General features: G+C 40.4%; 1 protein-coding gene across 4 annotated transcripts in view; it reads right to left on the bottom strand.

The window, feature by feature from the left end:
* LOC144502464 (disabled homolog 2-interacting protein-like) overlaps positions 1-20,141 on the bottom strand; it is a 398,032-nt gene that overhangs the window by 50,649 nt on the left and 327,242 nt on the right. For all 4 annotated transcript variants that reach the window (XM_078226399.1, XM_078226400.1, XM_078226401.1 and 1 more), the window contains 3 exons: positions 5,964-6,108; positions 3,968-4,112; positions 153-389 (listed from right to left, as the gene is read on the bottom strand). In XM_078226399.1, the coding sequence (XP_078082525.1) occupies positions 153-389; positions 3,968-4,112; positions 5,964-6,108 (527 nt within the window). The remainder of the gene's footprint in view (positions 1-152; positions 390-3,967; positions 4,113-5,963; positions 6,109-20,141) is intronic.

Here is a 20,141-nt window from a genome sequence, read left to right as displayed (position 1 = left end):
CATCTGCATACATGTGCAATTGTCTGTGCGTGTCTGCACATGCAATTGTTTTTACATGCATCAATTTCAGGATGCGTCTGAAGGCATTTGCTCCAATTAATGTGATACAAACCACAAGATTTAAATTGAAAACAATAAAAAGAAACACTTACTTGGCAAAATTAGCTAAGTTCTGGGTAACCTTGGCAATTAAAGTCAAAGTGCGTGCTGTGCGGTCATCTGGGTATTCCTGCAGGAGGTTGAAGAGAGAAGGGGACATAATGGCAGGACAAAGGAACCGCAGGAAGAGGGAAGCACTGATTAATCTCTCACTGATGTCAGGTCGCCCTCGGTTGCTACACTCCTGTCTCCATGATGCAAACACTTCCTTTAGTTCTCGTGGAAATACACTGTTGAACAATTTGTTGTAGTGAAATTATTTTTCTTCATACATATATATCGTCAGCACGTAACAGAAAAGAGATGAATTTAAAACGATGATAGTCATGTTAATCTGACAGCAAGATCACGATTTGAATAACTAAATTCCTTCTGCAGTTTGAAATACTTTTACACCTACAACATGACATGCAAATATTACGAGCTGTCAATCATAATAATGTAACAAGGAAAACTATGTTACATTAGACTTATGATAACAGCTTTATGAAATTAAAAAGTTACTAGAAGGTCAAAGTTTCCATATTATAAAGAGGTTTCTGTAGTATCCTCTACAATAAGAAGCTGAATTTCTTTGCTGAATAAATATTGTTTGGAGTCTAGCTATTCCCTCCATGAACAACAGGTGATAATGTGCTTACCCACTGAAGAAACATGGACTCAAGTCATTAAAAGCAAATTATAAATCATGATGGTACTTTTCAGTCTCATTTTACTTAAGAAATGAGGCTGTAAAAGTTATGATAATTCATGAAGACGATGTTTATTTGAGCTTATGGCAGAAGACAAAATCAGTTTAACTGAGGAAATTTCATTGTTTTAGCTACTGCTGGTTTTATGATGATAATAATTGACAAGATTCATAATACATGGATTTATAAGCATTTAACTGTTTATGCATTAAACTAAAAACATTAGATTAATCTTGAAATTAGGAACAATTGACTTATAATGCTCGCGTTTACTTGTAAACAAAAGGACTGTTTTTATGGCCAGTTTTAAAATTGGCTGTTTGAAAATGTTTTTATGTCAGTAATGTGCAGTCAATGCCAATTGCAAGATTCACCGATTTAAGTACAAAATACCTCACTGGTAAATACAAGAGATCTCACCTTCACAATGCCTATGTACCCACTATTTTGTGGTGCTGAGCCTGTTTTAAAGTTCAAGTACAGGACTGAGTGTTACTGCTTTTACCTATAGGAATCATGGGCCCCCAGCACTGACTGATCTCCCATCAGTAGTGGGACATGCCAGATACAATTATCAAAGTGAGCAGCATACAAAGGTCACACGTTTCCATTTGAACCCTATTCCCTCAGGACTATTTAGCAAAGCAAAAAACGTCTTCAAATTACTGCCCACACTAAGTAAGTTGCCATTAATATTGTGATTCGATTCGCAACCTTGTGATTTATTAAATAGTTAATACTGTTTAACCGTAATGTGCCAAGTCAAAATCATTTGATCCTGATAATTAACAAAGGCTTAAAAATAGATATTTAATGCATGTCTTGCGATACTGCACTTATTAAAGACCTTAACCAAAGGCATTGTGTTCCTTAATTAAGTGTTTACTTTTTCTATTTAAATGCGTGCATATAAAAACTACTTAATGTAAAAACACTGAAACCTCGTATTTTCACAGAAACAGCATGTCATGGCCCATCAGTGTATGAACGGGCAGAGGCTCAGAAGGTGCTGTAGGTGGAAGAATCTAAAGAACCCTGAGGGTATTGACATGAGAGGCTGAGTAAATAAAAACCTTCTTAGTTTTAACTCATTTCCAACAATTTAGTGTGTAAATTATGATAACTTTGTGAAAGACTATACAGAAGCACCTGAATTTATGTTCAGATGATAACTCACTATTACCGTGACTGATTGGAAGGCAATGAGGAAAATAGTTTGGGATAAATGCTGGGAAAAATGTAATTATACATACATAATTGGAAAATTAATCTCTATTCAAACAAATCTTCCCTATTGTGCACTGAAGCAAAAAGAACGTAGTTATTCATTGCAAAATAATTTCAATCTTGTATGAATTTTTAATGGTTTGACATATAGAAGAATGAAAAGAGACAGTTCTAACATTTCACTGGTTTCCTAAAAAATGTAAGGGTGACAGGGATGTTAGAACAATTCTTGCAGAAGGTCTTGAGGAGCAGGAAACTATGAATGACTGCCAGATATTTACCTGCAGAAACCCTTCCTGACGGTATGCATTGCTCTAGCAGGTGCACAAAAAAATTAAGTTTGAAATCTGCCATTTGATTCCCCTGGCCAGTGTCTCTCCCATAACAAATCTAAAATAAACTGCAAATGCTACAGATCTGAAATGGACTTCTGTGTTTCAATGTATTTCTACAACAACTTTCTAACTTCCCTCCCTAACACCACATGGACTACAAGACCATAAGATATAGGGGTAGAATTAGGCCATTCGGCCCATTGAGTCTGCTCTGCCATTCAATTATGGACTGTAGCAGTTCAAAGCGGCGGCTCACCGCCACCACCTCTAGGGTAATTAAAGTTAAAGTCAAAGTTTATTTGACATAAGTAAGGCTTACATTAATACTGCAATGAAGTTATTGTGAAACTCCCCTACTCGCCACAGTCCGGCGCCTGTTCGGGTCAATGCACCTAACTAGCACGTCTTTCAGAATGTGGGAGGAAACCGGAGCACCCGGAGGAAACCCACGCAGGCACGGGGAGAACGTGCAAACTCCACACAGACAGTGACCTAAGCCGGGAATCGAACCCGGGTCCCTGGCACTGTGAAGCATCGAGATGGGTAATAAATATTGCCCTTTCCCACATTCCGTGAAAGAAAGACCAAAAAAACCCAATCAGCTACCTGGCTGTATTGATTTATCAAAATTGGAAGGAAGACTATAAAAAATTACTACAGGATTTCAGTGAAGCAATTTAGGAGTCAAGCGACAGAAGTAGTTTTGCTGTTTAAAGTATTACTTCACTTTTTTTGTTATTTTGATAAAAAAGAATGGATATAATGCCCATGTTTATTGTTTGTTCCAGGAATTGACAGTCATTAAGCAATTTAACTAATCGTTTAATAAAATTTCAGTAGGACACATACAGGTGGGACCTTCTGAATATTGTTGCGTTTTCTCATCCTGACAAAGGTTGAGAGCTAAACGTTGTATTGGAATTTTCCTGCATGAAGCTAAAAAAATATACTCCCTACAAAACAAAGAACACTGCACAGATGGAAACTAATTATAAGTATTCTATTTAATCCCGATGACTGCTGATTATGCAAATTGAAGAATATTTCTAAGCCAACAAAGCTTAAACAGATTAATTGATGTTTGTGAATAAAAATAGACTTGGTAATGAATATACAAAATATTTCAGTCTAAATACAAATTTGTTGCTTAATTTTTGGAAAGGTATAATAAATGAAATTAAAAAGTGAAAATCCAAAAAAACAAGCTACTAGAAATGCTCACTAGGTATGTCTCTGTCTGAAAAGTAGAAAGACTGGGGAAGGTTTCTGGTGCAGTCCTTCATCAGTATATAGAACGGTGGCTGGGATTTTCCGACCGTTCACGCCAGCGGGATTTTTGCATCCCGCTGCAGTGAATGGATGTTTGGTTTGTTGTCAAATTGTCCAGCTTCACTACAATGGGAGCGTGGCATGAACGGGCGGTAAGATCGCACCCGTTATCTTTCTCAGATACTGAATGATCTGTTCTGCTTTTAAAGAAATAGCTACAAACACAAGCTAGTAAAAGAAAAACAGCAATGAAAATCTCAACAGACACATAATGAGGTAACTGACCAGTATGAGTTAATGATCTTGCAAAACGCCAACTCGCAGCACATTTTCAGGTTGCTCTGATGCTCAGCAAGGTCTCCCGATGAGCATTTGTTTGGATCTACCTCACAATTCTCATCTGATTCATAGAGAGCCTTAATGAACTCTCCTGTTGGAAACAGCAATAAATAATTGCATGTTAAATCCCCATACAACATTTTTGAAAATCTTACTTTGATCAAGGCTGCATTTATTTAAAAGCGTTCAAAAAAACCAAAAAGCTGCCTTCTCACACTTTCTTCAATCATTAATCGTATATAGTGTGTTCAAACAAAATATGTAATTAGGGATTTAGTTCAAACCAGTAGGGTATAACACATTATTACTGCAGTTGAACTGGTAGCAACAGGAATAATGAGAAAAATAAGCAGCATCAGAAATCTATCACTTTCTGAACAAAGGACTAGTGCAGAGCACAACCGGGAATTCGTGACAAAAACAATTTCCTACATTCCCAAAAATACAGCAAAAAACATTCAACACATATTATCATCCACAGGACTATTCAGTGTTTCCTGTCTAGACAAAATGTAAAACAAACTTTGTTAGCTACTGATGCAAACATATTCCCCAAATAATTTTCTTTTGATGTGTTGATGTTTTCCATCAAATTATTACTGTAATAAACTAGTTCTGGAAAATATAACTCGAAAGTAAATGTCTGTAGCCCCAAACTGAACTTGTAATTTCACATTAGTTATTTCCCCACTTCTGAAAGCATTGCCCCCGTTGTGGTGTTCCACAGATGTTGGTTACCCCTATTGTAAGATACAGCTGCTAGCTTCTTTCACTTAATGGAGTAAAAACCAGTGAATACGTCAATTACGGACAGCATGCAAGGCTAAGATAAATGACCGATCTCTGATCAACAACAGGAAATGAATCTCTGTGCAGTACATCTGGTCCGAGTAGCTTTTCCTTTTCTCATAGATCTTGCATTCATCTATTATGCTATTCTCCTTTTAGGAGTGTGGCCAAAACCTGGGGAAAGATATTCAAAGTGCTATAAAAGTGCAAGATATAGGCTCAATTCTGCAGTTCCCAAACTGCAAATTCCTAAACCTAGTCAGTCTCAGAGAAGGAATGAAAAGCAGTAGAACACGTCCTCAGAGAAGGCAGCTTAACTGGAGAGACAACAAATGGAAGGTCATGTACATTTTCTAGTGGCTGGTCAAATCATGAGAGAAACAGAAAGCACTGAATGATCTTAGTCTTCTGGTCACAAATAGTTGACGGCTAAGGCAACCTTAAGTTATTGACCAACAACACAGGGGAGAAGGGGAGAAAGAAGCAAGAATGTTCAACTGCTACCTGAGGCTGCAATCTAAAGTTAGAGCTGTTTAGATAAAAACTCAGTGCTTCCTATGTTCATTCTTACCGATTAAAGAAAATGAAACGTCCAACAAACTTGCACATAACCAAACAAAGCACATGAATAATGATATAACCTATACCAATTACTTTTTTTTGGTTAGGGTGTAAATGAAGACATTCCTACAAATGACGATCTTGCTCTTTCACATTAGTATTGATGAATAATTGATTAATTTGACGAATGAAGGAATTTAACAATGGCATCTCAATTAACAAACTCCAATTGAAACAAGTTACTCTCTTCAGCAACATATTCTTATCTTCCATGATTTTATATAGGATGTTAAAGTAACATTTTTTCCATTTTTTCTTCCTCTATATTCAAATTAATATTTATATTACCTTAGCTAGTAACATTTCTGTCTATGTAAGATTGGTGAGTAAGGAATGTGGACTTAAATAGTGAGGCCCAAACAAAAAGGTGAAGAATCATTGGCAGTGGAAATTTCCATTAATTTACTGATTTTTACACTACCTCTTTAAGCTACTGAAAAAGGCACCACTGTAAAAGAAAGAAAACTTAGCAGTGTGCAAGTCTCAGCTGTGATTATCTAGCATTGGTTTTGCAATCGTCCATTTGGCATACCAAGTGCATCTTGTAGGTACTTCTGGCCAACCAACTTCAGATACTCCTCTATTGCTTTGGTTGCTAAGGTGTTCTCCCGAAAAATTAGATGTTCGTTGTCACCACAACGATCAACTTCAGACATCATCAAATCTGTCAAGAAATCCTGTAAAAGAGAATTTTAGAACCAAATCAATGAACAGCTCTTTGACAAACATGTTAATTCATTCTACATGTTACTGCAGTATTTACTAAGGAGAACAGATACTGAAATATTGTTAATTTTAAGATGTTTTGAATCTTTTCCAATGTTAAACTAGTCATACGAAGCATGCAAAGATTTGAGCAAAGGAGTATTTGTCACAAGTGCGGAAGTAAGGACTGATCTGCTGACCACAGTGTGATAACATGTAAACTGATAGGATTAAGGATATGGAGATTTCCTGAAAAATTGAAAACAGGAGGACCCACAAATTTGGCAAAATAATAGCGTTTTTAAGTACTGAGTTAGGAAGAGTACTGAAGTATTGAGTAACATTACACTTTCCTAATTTGTTTGATTGCACTACATGCACATCAGGGTAAGTTTTTTCAGTCATTTAGCAAGCATCAGATAACCACCGGCACATTTCCTGTTATCCTCTGATTTGTGGTGTATCCGAGGTTCTGGCAGCAGTGTGAGGCCTTGCATCATTTATCCTGACAGTCCTGTCATTCTTGGCTTGTATGTTCTCCAATGTCAGGACCTGAACTAATTACTGTGCTGCTATAAATTCCATGTCCTATCCCCTGAACATCTACCTCCCATTAGCAGAGATCTTGGATATTTATTCCTGCAATGAGGACTCGATATTTTATCCTGATTGTTGCTTCCCATTTTGTGTTCCATGGCCCATACATTGACTGGCCAGACAGATGCATCTACAACTTAAGCTATCCCTGTATGACAGCGATTTGAAAATAAAATCTTTCCATTCTTACAAGTATATACAATAACAACAATAATACAGCTGATTAATGGAAGGTGAAGATACATTGTGTCATAGAGCCCCCCCAAAAAATCACAAAAAAAGATTTCTCCTGTGACTCTTAATTAAGTAGATGCTTTAATAATGGTTCTACAGCGCAAAAGGGTGGGATGAAGAAGAGGAGAGCAGTAGTGATAGGGGACTCAATGGTCAGAGGTACGGACAGGAGGTTCTGTGGTCGGGACAGAGACTCCCGCATGGTTTGTTGCCTCCCAGGTGCCAAGGTCAGGGATGTCTCTGATCACGTGCACAGTATTCTAAAGTGGGAAGGTGATCAGCCAGATGTCGGTACCAATGATATGGGAAGGAAGAGTGAGGAGGTCCTAAAGAGTGAGTACAAAGAGCTTGGAAGGAAGTTAAAAAGCAGGACCCCGAGGGTAGTAATCTCAGGATTGCTACCTGAGCCACATGCCAGCAAGGGCAGGAGTAGGATGCTTGGGCGGATGAACACGTGGTTGAGGAACTGGTGCAGGGAGCAGGGTTTCCAATTCTTGGATCATTGGGACCTCTTCTGGGGCAGGTGGGACCTGTACAAGAGAGACGGGTTACACCTAAACTACAAGGGGACCAATATACTTGCAGGGAGATTTGCTAGTGTTATTGGGGAGCGTTTAAACTAGATTTGCAGGGGGATGGGAACCAGTGTGCCAGAGCAGATAGTGGAGCAGGGGTAAAAAGACAGGTTAGTTCAAGCAAAATCACAAATGGAAGGGTAGAGTTTGGTGGAAATAATCTTTTGAGGTGTGTCTATTTCAATGCCAGGAGTATTGTGGGGAAGGCAGATGAGCTGAAGGCGTGGATAGACACATGGAAATATGACATTATAGCCATTAGTGAAACTTGGCTACAGGAAGGGCAGGACTGGCAGCTCAATGTTCCAGGGTTCCAATGTTTCAGGTTGGATAGAGGCAGAGGGATAAAAGGTGGGGGGGTGGCATTGTTGGTCAGGGAAAATGTTACAGCGGTACTCAGGCAGGATAGATTAGGGAGCTTGTCTACAGAGGCCCTATGGGTGGAGCTGAGAAACAGGAAAGGTATGACCACATTAATGGGCTTGTATTATAGACCACCCAATAGTCAGCGAGAATTGGAGGAGCAAATCAGCGGAGAGATAGCTGACAACTGCAAGAAACACAAAGTTGTGATAGTAGGGGATTTTAATTTTCCACATATAGATTGGGACTCGCATACTGTTAAAGGTTTAGACGGGGTAAGAGTTTGTAAAATGTGTTCAGGAGAATTTTCTACATCAGTATATAGAGGTGCCAACTAGAGAGGATGCGATAGTGGATCTCCTATTGGGAAATGAGTTAGGGCAGGTGATGGATGTGAGTGTGAGGGAACACTTTGGATCCAGTGATCATAATGCCATTAGTTTCAACCTGATCATGGATAAGGATAGATCCGGTCCTCGGGTTGAAGTTCTGAACTGGAAAAAGGCCAAATTTGATGAAATGAGAAGGGATCTGGGAAGTGTGGATTGGCACAGGCTGTTCTCTGGTAAGGATGTAAATGGAAAGTGGGAGGCCTTCAAAGGAGAAATTTTGAGAGTGCAGAGTTTGTATGTTCCTGTCAGGATTAAAGACAAAGTAAATAGGAATAAGGAACCTTGGTTCTCGAGGGAGATTGTAACACTGATTAAGAGGAAGAGAGAGTTGTATGAAATGTACAGGCAGCAAGGAACAGATCAGATGCTCGAGGAGTATAAAAAGTGCAAGAAGCTACTTAAGAGGGAAATCAGGAGGGCTAAAAGAAGACATGAGGTTGCTTTGGCAGACAGAGTGAAGGAAAATCCAAAGAGCTTCTATAGGTATGTTAGGAGCAAAAGGATAGTGAGGGATAAAATTGGTCCTCTTGAAGACCAGAGTGGTAGACTGTGTATGGAACCAAAAGAGATGGGGGAGATACTAAATGGTTTTTTTGCATCCGTATTTACTGAGGAAACGGGCATGGAGTCTACGGAAATAGGGCAAACTGGTAGGGAGGTCATGGAACCTTTACAGATTAAAGGGGAGGAGGTGCTCGCTGTCTTGAGGCAAATCAGAATGGATAAATCCCCAGGACCAGACAGGGTATTCCCACGGACCTTGAGGGAAGCTAGTGTTGAACTTGCAGGGGCCCTGGCAGACATATTTAAAATGTCAGTATTCACGGGGGAGGTGCCAGATGATTGGAGGGTGGCTCATGTTGTTCCGTTGTTTAAAAAAGGTTCCAAAAGAAATCCGGGAAATTATAGGCCAGTAAGTTTGACGTCGGTGGTGGGCAAGTTATTGGAAGGTGTGATAAGGGATAGGATCTACAAATATTTGGATAGACAGGGACTTATTACGGAGAGTCAACATGGCTTTGTACATGGTAGGTCATGCTTGACCAATCTATTAGAGTTTTTCGAGGAAGTTACCAGGAAAGTGGATGAAGGGAAGGCGGTGGATGTTGTCTACCTGGATTTCAGCAAGGCCTTTGACAAGGTCCCTCGTGGGAGGTTAGTTTGGAAGGTTCAGTCGCTAGGTATACATGGGGAGGTAGTAAATTGGATTAGACACTGGCTCAATGGAAGAAGCCAGAGAGTGGCTGTGGAGGATTGCTTCTCTGAGTGGAGGCCTGTGACGAGTGGTGTGCCGCAGGGATCGGTGTTGGGTCCATTGTTGTTTGTCATCTATATCAATGATCTGGATGATAATGTGGTAAATTGGATCAGCAAATTTGCTGATGATACAAAGATTGGAGGTGTAGTGAACAGTGAGGAAGGTTTTCAAAGCTTGCAGAGGGATTTGGACCAACTAGAAAAATGGGCTGAAAAATGGCAAATGGAATTTAACGCAGACAAGTGTGAGATACTGCACTTTGGAAGGACAAACCAAAGAAGAACGTACAGGGTAAATGGTAGTGCAGTTGAACAGAGGGATCTGGGAATACAGGTACAGAATTCCCTAAAAGTGACGTCATAGGTGGATAGGGTCGTAAAGAGTGCCTTTGGTACATTGGCCTTTATAAATCGGAGTATCGAGTATAAAAGTTGGAGTGTTATGGTAAGGTTATATAAGGCATTGGTGAGGCCAAATTTGGAGTATTGTGTACAGTTTTGGTCACCTAGTTACAGGAAGGATGTAAATAAGGTTGAAAGAGTGCAGAGAAGGTTCACAAGGATGTTGCCGGGACTTGAGAAGCTGAGTTACAGAGAGAGATTGAATAGGTTGGGACTTTATTCCCTGGAGCGTAGAAGATTGAGGGGAGATTTGATAGAGGTGTATAAGATTTTGATGGGTATAGATAGAGTGAATGCAAGCAGGCTTTTTCCGCTGAGGCTAGGGGAGAAAAAAACCAGAGGGCATGGGTTAAGAGTGAAAGGAGAAAAGTTTAAAGGAAATATTAGTGGGGGCTTCTTCACGCAGAGAGTGGTGGGAGTGTGGAATGAGCTGCCGGATAAAGTGGTAAATGCATTTAACATTTAACATTACTTTTAACATTTAAGAAAAACTTGGACGGGTTCATGGATGAGAGGGGTGTGGAGGGATATGGTCCAAGTGCAGGTCAGTGGGACTAGGCAAAAAATGGTTCGGCACAGACAAGAAGGGCCAAAAGGCCTGTTTCTGAGCTGTAATTTTCTATGGTTCTATGGAACCATATTCATAAGTCAGCTCTTAGAACTTCTGAGTAGCTGGCTGGTCTACCAGCCACTCAAGTCTGAAGACTGTCAGGCAGACAGACCTGTGGCCCAAGACAAAAGGTCGTGAATGCAACCTAATCCATCATGCAAACCAGCCTCCCATCCACTGATTCTGTCTACACTTCCTGCTGCCTCAGCAAAGCAGCCAGCATAATTAAGGACCTCACGCACCCCGGACATTCTCTCTTCCACCTTCTTCTGTCGGGAAAAAGATACAAAAGTCTGAGGTCATGTACCAAGCGACTCAAGAACAGCTTCTTCCCTGCTGCCGTCAGACCTTTGAATGGACGTACCTTGCATTAAGGTGATCTTTCGCCGCATCCTAGTTATGACTGTAACACTACATTCTGCACTCTCTTGTTTCCTTCTCTATGAACGGTATGCTTTGTCTGCATAGCATGCAAGAAACAATACTTTTCACTGCATGTTAATACATCTAACAATAATAAATCAAATCAAAAAACATTACTGAAAGGTTTTGTGCTTCTGTGCATCAGCATGAAATGTCAATTTTACTAATACTGCAGAACAAATTACCTTGCATTCCTTAACAAACTAGAGCACTCAATTATAGCGCCATATAAAATCGACAATGTTTCTCTTTACTGGAATGGAAACAAACATACACTAAATATTTATAAGTTCCACCCAAATAGCCTGTTACGAGAATGGCAGTTCATTAGCTGTTTGTGACTTCCAGAATACTCAAAGGAGTATTTAAAACTTTACTGAACTTTAAAAATTAATATTCCAGCCAGTGGCTGAGAACTGGTGAAATTCTCTCAACAAGAGGTAAATCATAGTAACTGTAGTAGTGTGGCCATTTTAAAGAGGTGTTCCTTGATGGCCACGTGATTGGACTGGACCCTATGGAGTGTCGAGGCAGGAAGCTGAGCCAATTGGGAGCTAGGTCACATATCCCAGGTCAGGGAGGATCCTCATTTGGATCTAGGGAGAACTAGTTGCATAGTTAATTCTCTCCGATTTTTTATTGTAAATACCTATTTATTATTGGCAATAAATTCTTTGTTACTTTGAGCTCTCAATTTATTACACTGGTGACGAGGGATAACTTTCAAAGTCGTTGGGGATTGCAGTGTGCAGCTAGAGTGGGAAGAGCTCGAGTGACAGAAATATGAAGAAGCAAGGTACATATGCACATTAAAATGACTTTGTAGAATAGAATCATGAAATCCCTACAGTACAGGAGGTGGCCATTTGGCTGATCGAGTCTGCAACAACAACAATCCCACTCACGCCTGATCCCTGTAACTCCACACATTTACCCTGCTAATCCCCCGACATTTAGGGACAATTTAGCATGGCCAACCAACCTAACCCACACATTTTTGGACTGTGGGAGGAAAGCGGAGCAGACACGGGGAGAACGTGCAAACTCCACACAAACAGTGACCCAAGGCTGGACTTTGATGGGAAAGATGGAACCATTTGACCCTGAAGTGGAAAACTGGGGTCAGTATACTGAAAGCTGCATTACTTCATTGTAGCAATGGTAAATGGTAGGACTTTGAAGAGTGCAGTTGAACAGAGGGATCTGGGAATACAGGTACAGAATTCCCTAAAAGTGACGTCACAGGTGGATATGGTCGTAAAGAGTGCCTTTGGTACATTGGCCTTTATAAATCGGAGTATCGAGTATAAAAGTTGGAGTGTTATGGTAAGGTTATATAATAAGAAGTTTAACAACACCAGGTTAAAGTCCAACAGGTTTATTTGGTAGCAAAAGCCACACAAGCTTTCGGAGCTCTAACCTTGATGGGGCTTGTGTGGCTTTTGTTACCAAATAAACCTGTTGGACTTTAACCTGGTGTTGTGAGACTTAAGACATTTTTACTGCAGAATTCCAGAATCTGCAGTGTTTTCCTTTTGTATTTTTATTTATTTGTTTTCTTCATGTTGGAAATAATTATCTGAAAACAATTGTGATGCAAATTTTTAGGAAATAAAGCATAATAACTATGATGTGGAGATGCCGACATTGGACTGGGGTGGGCACATTAAGAAGTCTCACGACACCAGGTTAAAGTCCAACAGGTTTATTTGGAATCACGAGCTTTTGGAGCACTGCTCCTTTATCAGGTGACTACACCCTACTCCCCTTAAGAAGGAACAGCACTCCGAAAGCTCGTGATTCCAAATAAACCTGTTGGACTTTAACCTGGTGTTGTGAGACTTCTTACCATAACAATTACAATAATTAATAAAACAGAAAATGCTGTAAGTATTCAGCAAGTCAGGCAGAATCTGTGGTGAGAGAAGCAAAGTTAACATTTCAGATCAAGGACCCTTCAGATTTGGAGCAGCCAGTTATTTTGTTTTTGCAAAGTCTCTTGAGATACAAAAAGTACAGTCATGCTTAAAGCCCAATGTGAGAAACATCAGGTATGAGGTGGGTGCAATAGCAAATCTTTTTCCAATGGTTTTAATTTTTTTCAATCCAACATTGGCAAAATTCTTTAAACCATATTTTCCTTTCTTTAGTGAAAGGAAATCCTCTTTGGATTTGCTATAAATCAGCCAGTGAAAGAACAGCACCAAGAGATCTTTCCAAACTTCCTGTCTTGCATTCCTTTAGGCTTTCAGCTCTGACAAAAGGGCATCCAGACCCGAAACATTGGCTCTATTCTCTCCCCACAGATCCCGTCACACCTGCTGAGATTTTCCAACATTCTCTATTTTTGCTTTAGACTTTCAAGTTGCTGATAGAACGGGTTTATTATACTGGCTGAAATAGGAAACAGTAAACGATACCACAAAAGCTGATAGTGTGCCGTGAACACCATTTTGACAGTGAAGACTGCATTTATATAGCATCCTTCAGAACCGCAGGATGTTCGAAGTGTTTTACAGCCAACTTTTGAAGTGTGTTCACTGTTGTAATGAAGGAACTGTGGCAGCCATTTTGTGCACAGCAAGATCCCACAAACAGCAATATGATATTCATCAGACAATCTGCTTTTGTGATGTCGATTGAAGGGTCAAAATCAGCCAGGACAATAACTAGCAGAACTCCCCTGCTCTTCTTAAAAATAGTGCTGTGGGATCTTTGACAACCACCTAAGATGGGCGTTTGGGCCTCAGCTTAACATCTCTCGCACAAATAATGGATGATTTCACCACTGAGACTCACAAAAGATTGACCACTAGAATGCATTACTCAGAGGCAATAGCCACATGTGGAATCATATTTAGCAAGAATCAATGCCTCCAGGAAAGGGGGTGCAAGGGAGAAGTTAGAAGAGAGAAAGATTTTTAAAATTATTTTGTTTTTATTATTGTCACAAGTAGGCTTACATTACACTGCAATGAAGTTACTGTGAAAATCCCCTAGTCACCACACTCCGGTGCCTGTTCGGATACACTGAGGGAGAATTTAGCATGGCCAATCATAGAAATCCTACAGTGCAGAAGGAGGCCATTCGGCCCATCGAGTCTGCACCGACCACAATCCACCCAGGCCCTACCCCCACATATTTACCCACTAATCCCTCTAACCTACACATTTTAGGATTCTAAGGGGCAATTTTTAACCTGGCCAATCAACCTAACCCGCACATCTTTGGACTGTGGGAGGAAACCGGAGCACCCGGAGGAAACCCACGCAGACACGAGGAGAATGTGCAAACTCCACACAGACAGTGACCCGAGCCGAGAATCGAACCCGGGACCCTGGAGCTGTGAAGCAGCAGTGCTAACCACTGCACTACCGTGCTGCCAATGCACCTAACCAGCTGGTCTTTCAGACTGTGGGAGGAAATTGGAGCACCCGGAGGAATCCCACACAAATACAGGGAGAACTTGGATTTTGTTTTGAGGATAACGACCATGTAAATGAATTATATTATTTTTATACGTGTGCGTTAGAGAATAAATCATGCAAGCCTACGGGCAGCTAATAGCACACTTTATTTGACTGCTGGCTTTCTTTGTGCTCAGTGGTTGGTTTTGCCTCCTGGGAATGGACAAGAGCTACTTAAATGTAATCACAAAGGGAATCACAGCTTTAACCCTCTAGATCTAATGAGTCCTTCGAGCTGAAGGAGCTTTTCCTCTCTTTGACCTGACTGAAAAAGATTGGCAGAGTTAACGCAGTGCGATTGGTTACAGTTTTCCAAACAGCTGACAGAAGATTTTTAAAGCATTAGGCATAAATCAAAAGTCTTGAGAAACCACTCTCAACTTCAGATTTACAACTTTTGCTATTCTTACGCAATGTCAAACCCACAGGTCTAAGAACGATGTCTAAGAAATGCGTTTATTTTCTCCCCAGAAAAACAAATGAAAAAAGTAACAAGGCAAATTCTGAAGACTGCTAGTGCAGGGTGATCTTGTAAATCTCTTACATCAGCAAATAGAAACTACGTTAGCCCAAAAGGTGATTCTCATTTGGCTTAAGTGGCAGTTTGTTTAGACTCAATACATTTGATAGGTTTCCAAACCCCAGAGTTGTAAAATTATTCTGCTTTCATCTCTCTTTGTAAACTGTGGTGTCACTCAAGGAATTCTACCAAATAAATATGGTTATCTCTGGCCTTAGCAACCAAAGCCCCTCATCGATAGTGCAGCAATTTTAATGATGAGTGCTTTTGGTGAGGGTCAACAACCTTTGGGGTGCTGGTGGTGTGTGTGTGTGTGTGTGTGTGTGTGTGTGTGTGTGTGTGTGTGTGTGTGGGGGGGGGGGGGGGGGGGGGGGAGAGGGGTCGGGGTCGGGTCAGGAAAAAGAGGAGAGGATAAGGGGAGAATGCATTAAAACTATTAAAGTACAAGTCACACCTGCATAGCCATCCTACATATGTGTTAATGTGTAAATTAAAAGTACCAGAGGAGTGAGAAGGGCTCAAGTGCTGGGCAATCTGTGGCCTGGGGCCACATACAGCGCACTGTAGGTTCTGAGTGCGGCTCACAAAACATTTTGTTGACCACTTCCCACACACAGGATTGCCACATTCCGCTGATTTCCATCTGTGTAGATTTTTTCCTCCCGCTATGACTAAAGTGATACACAAATAAGTGAGGTGCATGCTGATTGCATACAACACTGACTGTGACAGTCATGTGCTTCCTCTGCATCCAAACTGGAAATATTTATTTTGGTTTTACCATTTGAAGTTGATGATAGTTCTATTAATGGTGGTGCAGTGATTAGCACTGCTGCCTCAGCGCCAGGGTCCCGAGTTCGATTCCCGGCTTGGGTCACTGTCTGTGTGGAGTCTACACATTCTCCCTGTGTCTGCGTGGGTTTCCTACGGGTGCTCCGGTTTCCCCCCACAGTCCAAAAGACGTGCTGGTTAGGTGCATTGGTCATGCTAAATTCTCCCTCAGTGTACCCGAACAGGCGCCGGAGTGTGGCGACAGTAACTTCATTGCAGTGTTAATGTAAACCTACTTGTGACACTAATAAATAAACTTAATATGTAAACGATTCAGCATTTTCTAAAATTCATTCAGAAATATTCAGCATCTATTAAATGTATTTAATCTGATTCATGGGGTCACGGTTAGTGAACAAGCCTGATTTTAATCTTGCAGCATAAGAGATGAAGGAGAGTCACTCATACAACCCACTCACTAGCCTAGGTTACCCATCACTGGGCTAAATATTCCTTTTTTAAAAATACTGAATTATATGAATGCCAAAGTGCTGCTGTTCTCATGAAAAAAAAAACTCTACTGTTTTCCCCAAAAAGCCCCAAAGCATTTCACATTCATAATTTCGGCTAACAGCAAAAACAAGAAAGGAAAATCTTACATTTTGTCATCATAGACTGTTTACAGCACAGAAGGAGACTATTTGGCCCGTCATATCCGTGTGGGTTTTCTGCAATAACAATTCACATGGTGACATTCCCCCACCTTTTCCCCAAGCCCTGTAAATGTTTCCTCTTCAGGTAATTATCCAATTCTCTTCTGAATCGCCCTCAAAATTGACATTAACGTATATATTTGTGTAAAAGTGAAAAACCTTTCGCCAACAGATAGAGGGTCGATTTTTACATAAGTAATAGTCTCAAGGGAGTCAAAGCCATCCACTCCCATTGTCTTGTTATTGCAGAGTTGGCAGGTCAGTGACTGCTCCTGCCAAGTCATGGAGCTAGACATTAACTTGTGTACACTAAATTCATCAAAAACAAAAACCATTTCTACAAATTTATAAAATGTCATTCCGTTTTCCTTCAACATCAATCATGTCATCAGCCATATCATTTCACAAATAATCATCGTCCGTATCAAGTGTGTTGGATATCACGAATGAATTGACGATAAACTCCATTCTGATTTCATCCCAGGCCTCTATAACCCATACTCTCCTGTGCCATTCAAACAGGGTGCTAATGTCAGAGCCCATATGCTGCCTCCCTTAGAGGGGAGGCGATGGCCTAATGGTAGTATCATTTGACTATTAATCCAGAAACTCAACTAATGTCCTGAGGACCCAGATTCAAATCCCACCATGGCAGATAATGGAATTTGAATTCAATAAAAAACATCTGGAATTAAGAATCTACTGAAGACCATAAAACCATTGTTGGTTGTCAGAAAAACCCATCTTGTTCACTAATCTCCTTCAGGGAAGGAAATCTGCTGTCCTTACCAGATTCAGCCTACATGTGTCTCCAGAGCCACAGCAATGTGGTTGACTCTTTAAAAAAAAGTCAGTTCAAGGGCAACTAGGGATGGGCCTGCGACGTCCATGTCCCACAATGAATTAAAAAAAGAATGATTTCTCCCCTCCGATCATCCAGATATTCCACTTTTCCCCTCAAGCTTGTTTAGTGATACATCCAATGGTTGAACAAGGCTGATTAGACCACCGGGATTCACTGCAATATCACTGCTTAGCGATCTAACTTCAACTATGTTATTGACAAGCTTTGCCCTGAACATGTCCCAGATGAGAAAACATTTTCCTTTATGTAAGCCTCCTGATCTGAAACTTCAAACATTCTTCAGGCATATTTTCAAACCACCTTCAGCCTTCTATATCGCGAATGTAGACAGCTAATCCTTTTAGGAATTGCTATTTTGTTGGGGGTGGGTGGTTTCTCTTCAATATTACTATTGGCTTAGGCGTTGTCCCATTGGACATACACACAGCACAATGTGAATTTACATTTTCATGGCCAGTTGCGTTCACGAACACTGTTTTCTCTCTGACTTTGCTCACTGTTTGACTGGTTGGCTTGTCAATATTCATGCGAGTCTCATCCATGTTTCTAATGCAGGCCAATTTGCATCCATTCTTTTGTTAGTGTTTGATTAGAAACTGTTGAAATGTGATAAGCCTGTAATCAAGTTCTGCTGAGAGATGCTGTGAAATCTTGGCCTTCTGTTGCAGTACAAAATTGTTTCTTTTCATAAACCTGGTACACTATCCAGGGCTTGCTTTGAAATTTACCATGCCTTATCTTCTTGCTTGTCTCAGGGCAAGTTTCGGATAGATCCTTGAGAAACTGACAATCCATCCTGGCAAGTTTCACTGCTGTACTTTGCAACTTCATTTTCCAGCTGTAGTCACATGCTAGGCTTTCCTCTGCCTGCAACTTTTATTCTTTAGCATCTGCCTAAGCTGTGTAGAGAGCTTCCTCCAATCTCTAACATCCTTCTTCGATATCTTGAATTCTCTAGCTGCTGTGCAATTAGTTGCCTGTTCTGCACTGTCAACGGTTTACAGTTTGAACTGGACACCATGTCTCTGCCATTTTTTCATGATACCATGTTGCCATATTGGAGGATGGAATTGGTGGGAGCGCAGCACACACCACTAAGATGGTTGTCCTGATATTATGTGTTGGCATGCGCAGACCCAATGAGCTGAACCCTACCTTCAACGGTGTGCCATTCTATCAGTGAGTAGGTTTTCACCAGGGCGAGTTTGAGTTCAGCAGCAAGCGGATGGCAAGTACAAAGATCTTTTGCTAAAAATTGTTGGTTGACTTCTATGTGAGATATATAAAAACAATGATATTTTGGCCAAAGGTTGGAGGTGGACTTTTACACAAGATCAACCATTACACCAGTTTATACAGTAATCCTATAGATTTTAGACACTATCAATGGAACACAAGAACAATATTGAAGAAAAATCTCAGTATATCATAGAATTTTACACTGCAGAAGGAGGCCATTTGGCCCATTGTGCCTGCACCGGCTCCCGAAAAAGCTACCAGCTAGTCCCATTCTCCAGCCTCATCTCTGCAGCCCTCTAAATTCATCACTTTCAAATATGTATCCAACTCTCACTCGAAACCTCCTATGGAATCCTAGGTAACCTAATGATAAAATATTTGCTAACTTCCAGATGGTATATTTCTTTAAGTGCTTGTTACAGGTCATTTTCCCATCTGATCGTAATTGACAGCTTTATTAGGTGCATCATGCTTGTTACATTTTCTAATGTTTTGGATCTGGGAGTGCCATCACCTCTGTTCCAAACTACTCCTGAAAGAATTCACTTGACAAATTTAATGGTAATCAAAAGTGGTAGAAATTGGGAGAACCCAAGAAGGACATTTTCGAGTGTGACTCAAACTGAATGCATTTAGAATGTTTCCAATCATTGGGACATGTAGAGAGTTCTGATGGGAAAAGGTCTCAAAATTGCACACCTCTGCAGAGCAGAAGGGCAAAACAATAAATCAAGAACAGTGAGACAAAAACACAAACAGCATGATCAATTTTCCCCGATATAATCTCATCATATTTAAAAGTTCAGTTATTGCAAAAAGTGCAAGCTTAAAAAGTGTTGGTGATACTGGGGAGAAATACATTCACATACTTATGTACACTTACCTCAAATCCCTTGGGTGTAACAATTTTGTTTGCCAATTTTCTGAAATAATTAATTTAAGCACGATTTTGTTGTTGCTACCAATCAATCAGGATCGATTGCAACCAATATTGTGGGTAAGTTATATTTAATTAAAGTCTAAGATGAAATATGACACATTGGTTATACGGCAAACACATCTGACCATGACAGGCAGTGAGTACTGGTCTAGCTCGGACAGGGTGACTGGTATACATAAACAGCTCTGCTCTTTTTCTCTGCTTTGTCTTTTCTTTTAGTGCCTTGCAGTTTCTCAAAGTTTTCCAAACTACCCAACACTGTTAAAACAAATCAACATAGATTCACTCTTGAGAGCCTTCCTTTCCACTGCCAACTGCAATGGTTTTCTTCAAAACTTGTCTTTTATACCCTTTCTGAGCAGTGGTCAAGGGTGTTATATTGGCTAGTAGCTGTACGGTTAAAGTTCTTCATATGAAAAATGTCCGATGGAGAATCACGTTTTTTGCTTAATTTATGCAGTAAAAGCCCGCCCTTGTATTATCTTTCACCTTCCATAAGAGATTACCCTCAGCTGTACCTTCTGTCCTTACATCATCTTCAAGACTTGCTTTCGTAATCTCTTCCAGAGTTGTTTCCCATGATCAATCTCATTAGCCCCTTGAAAGCATCCTCGGCCTTCAAGCTTACTTTCAGGG

This window comes from Mustelus asterias, chromosome 13, assembly GCF_964213995.1.
Source record: "Mustelus asterias chromosome 13, sMusAst1.hap1.1, whole genome shotgun sequence".
NCBI classification, from domain to species: Eukaryota; Metazoa; Chordata; class Chondrichthyes; order Carcharhiniformes; family Triakidae; genus Mustelus; species Mustelus asterias.
The sequence above is the reverse complement of the archived record's forward strand: the minus strand, read 5'-3'. Positions and strand labels throughout refer to the sequence as shown.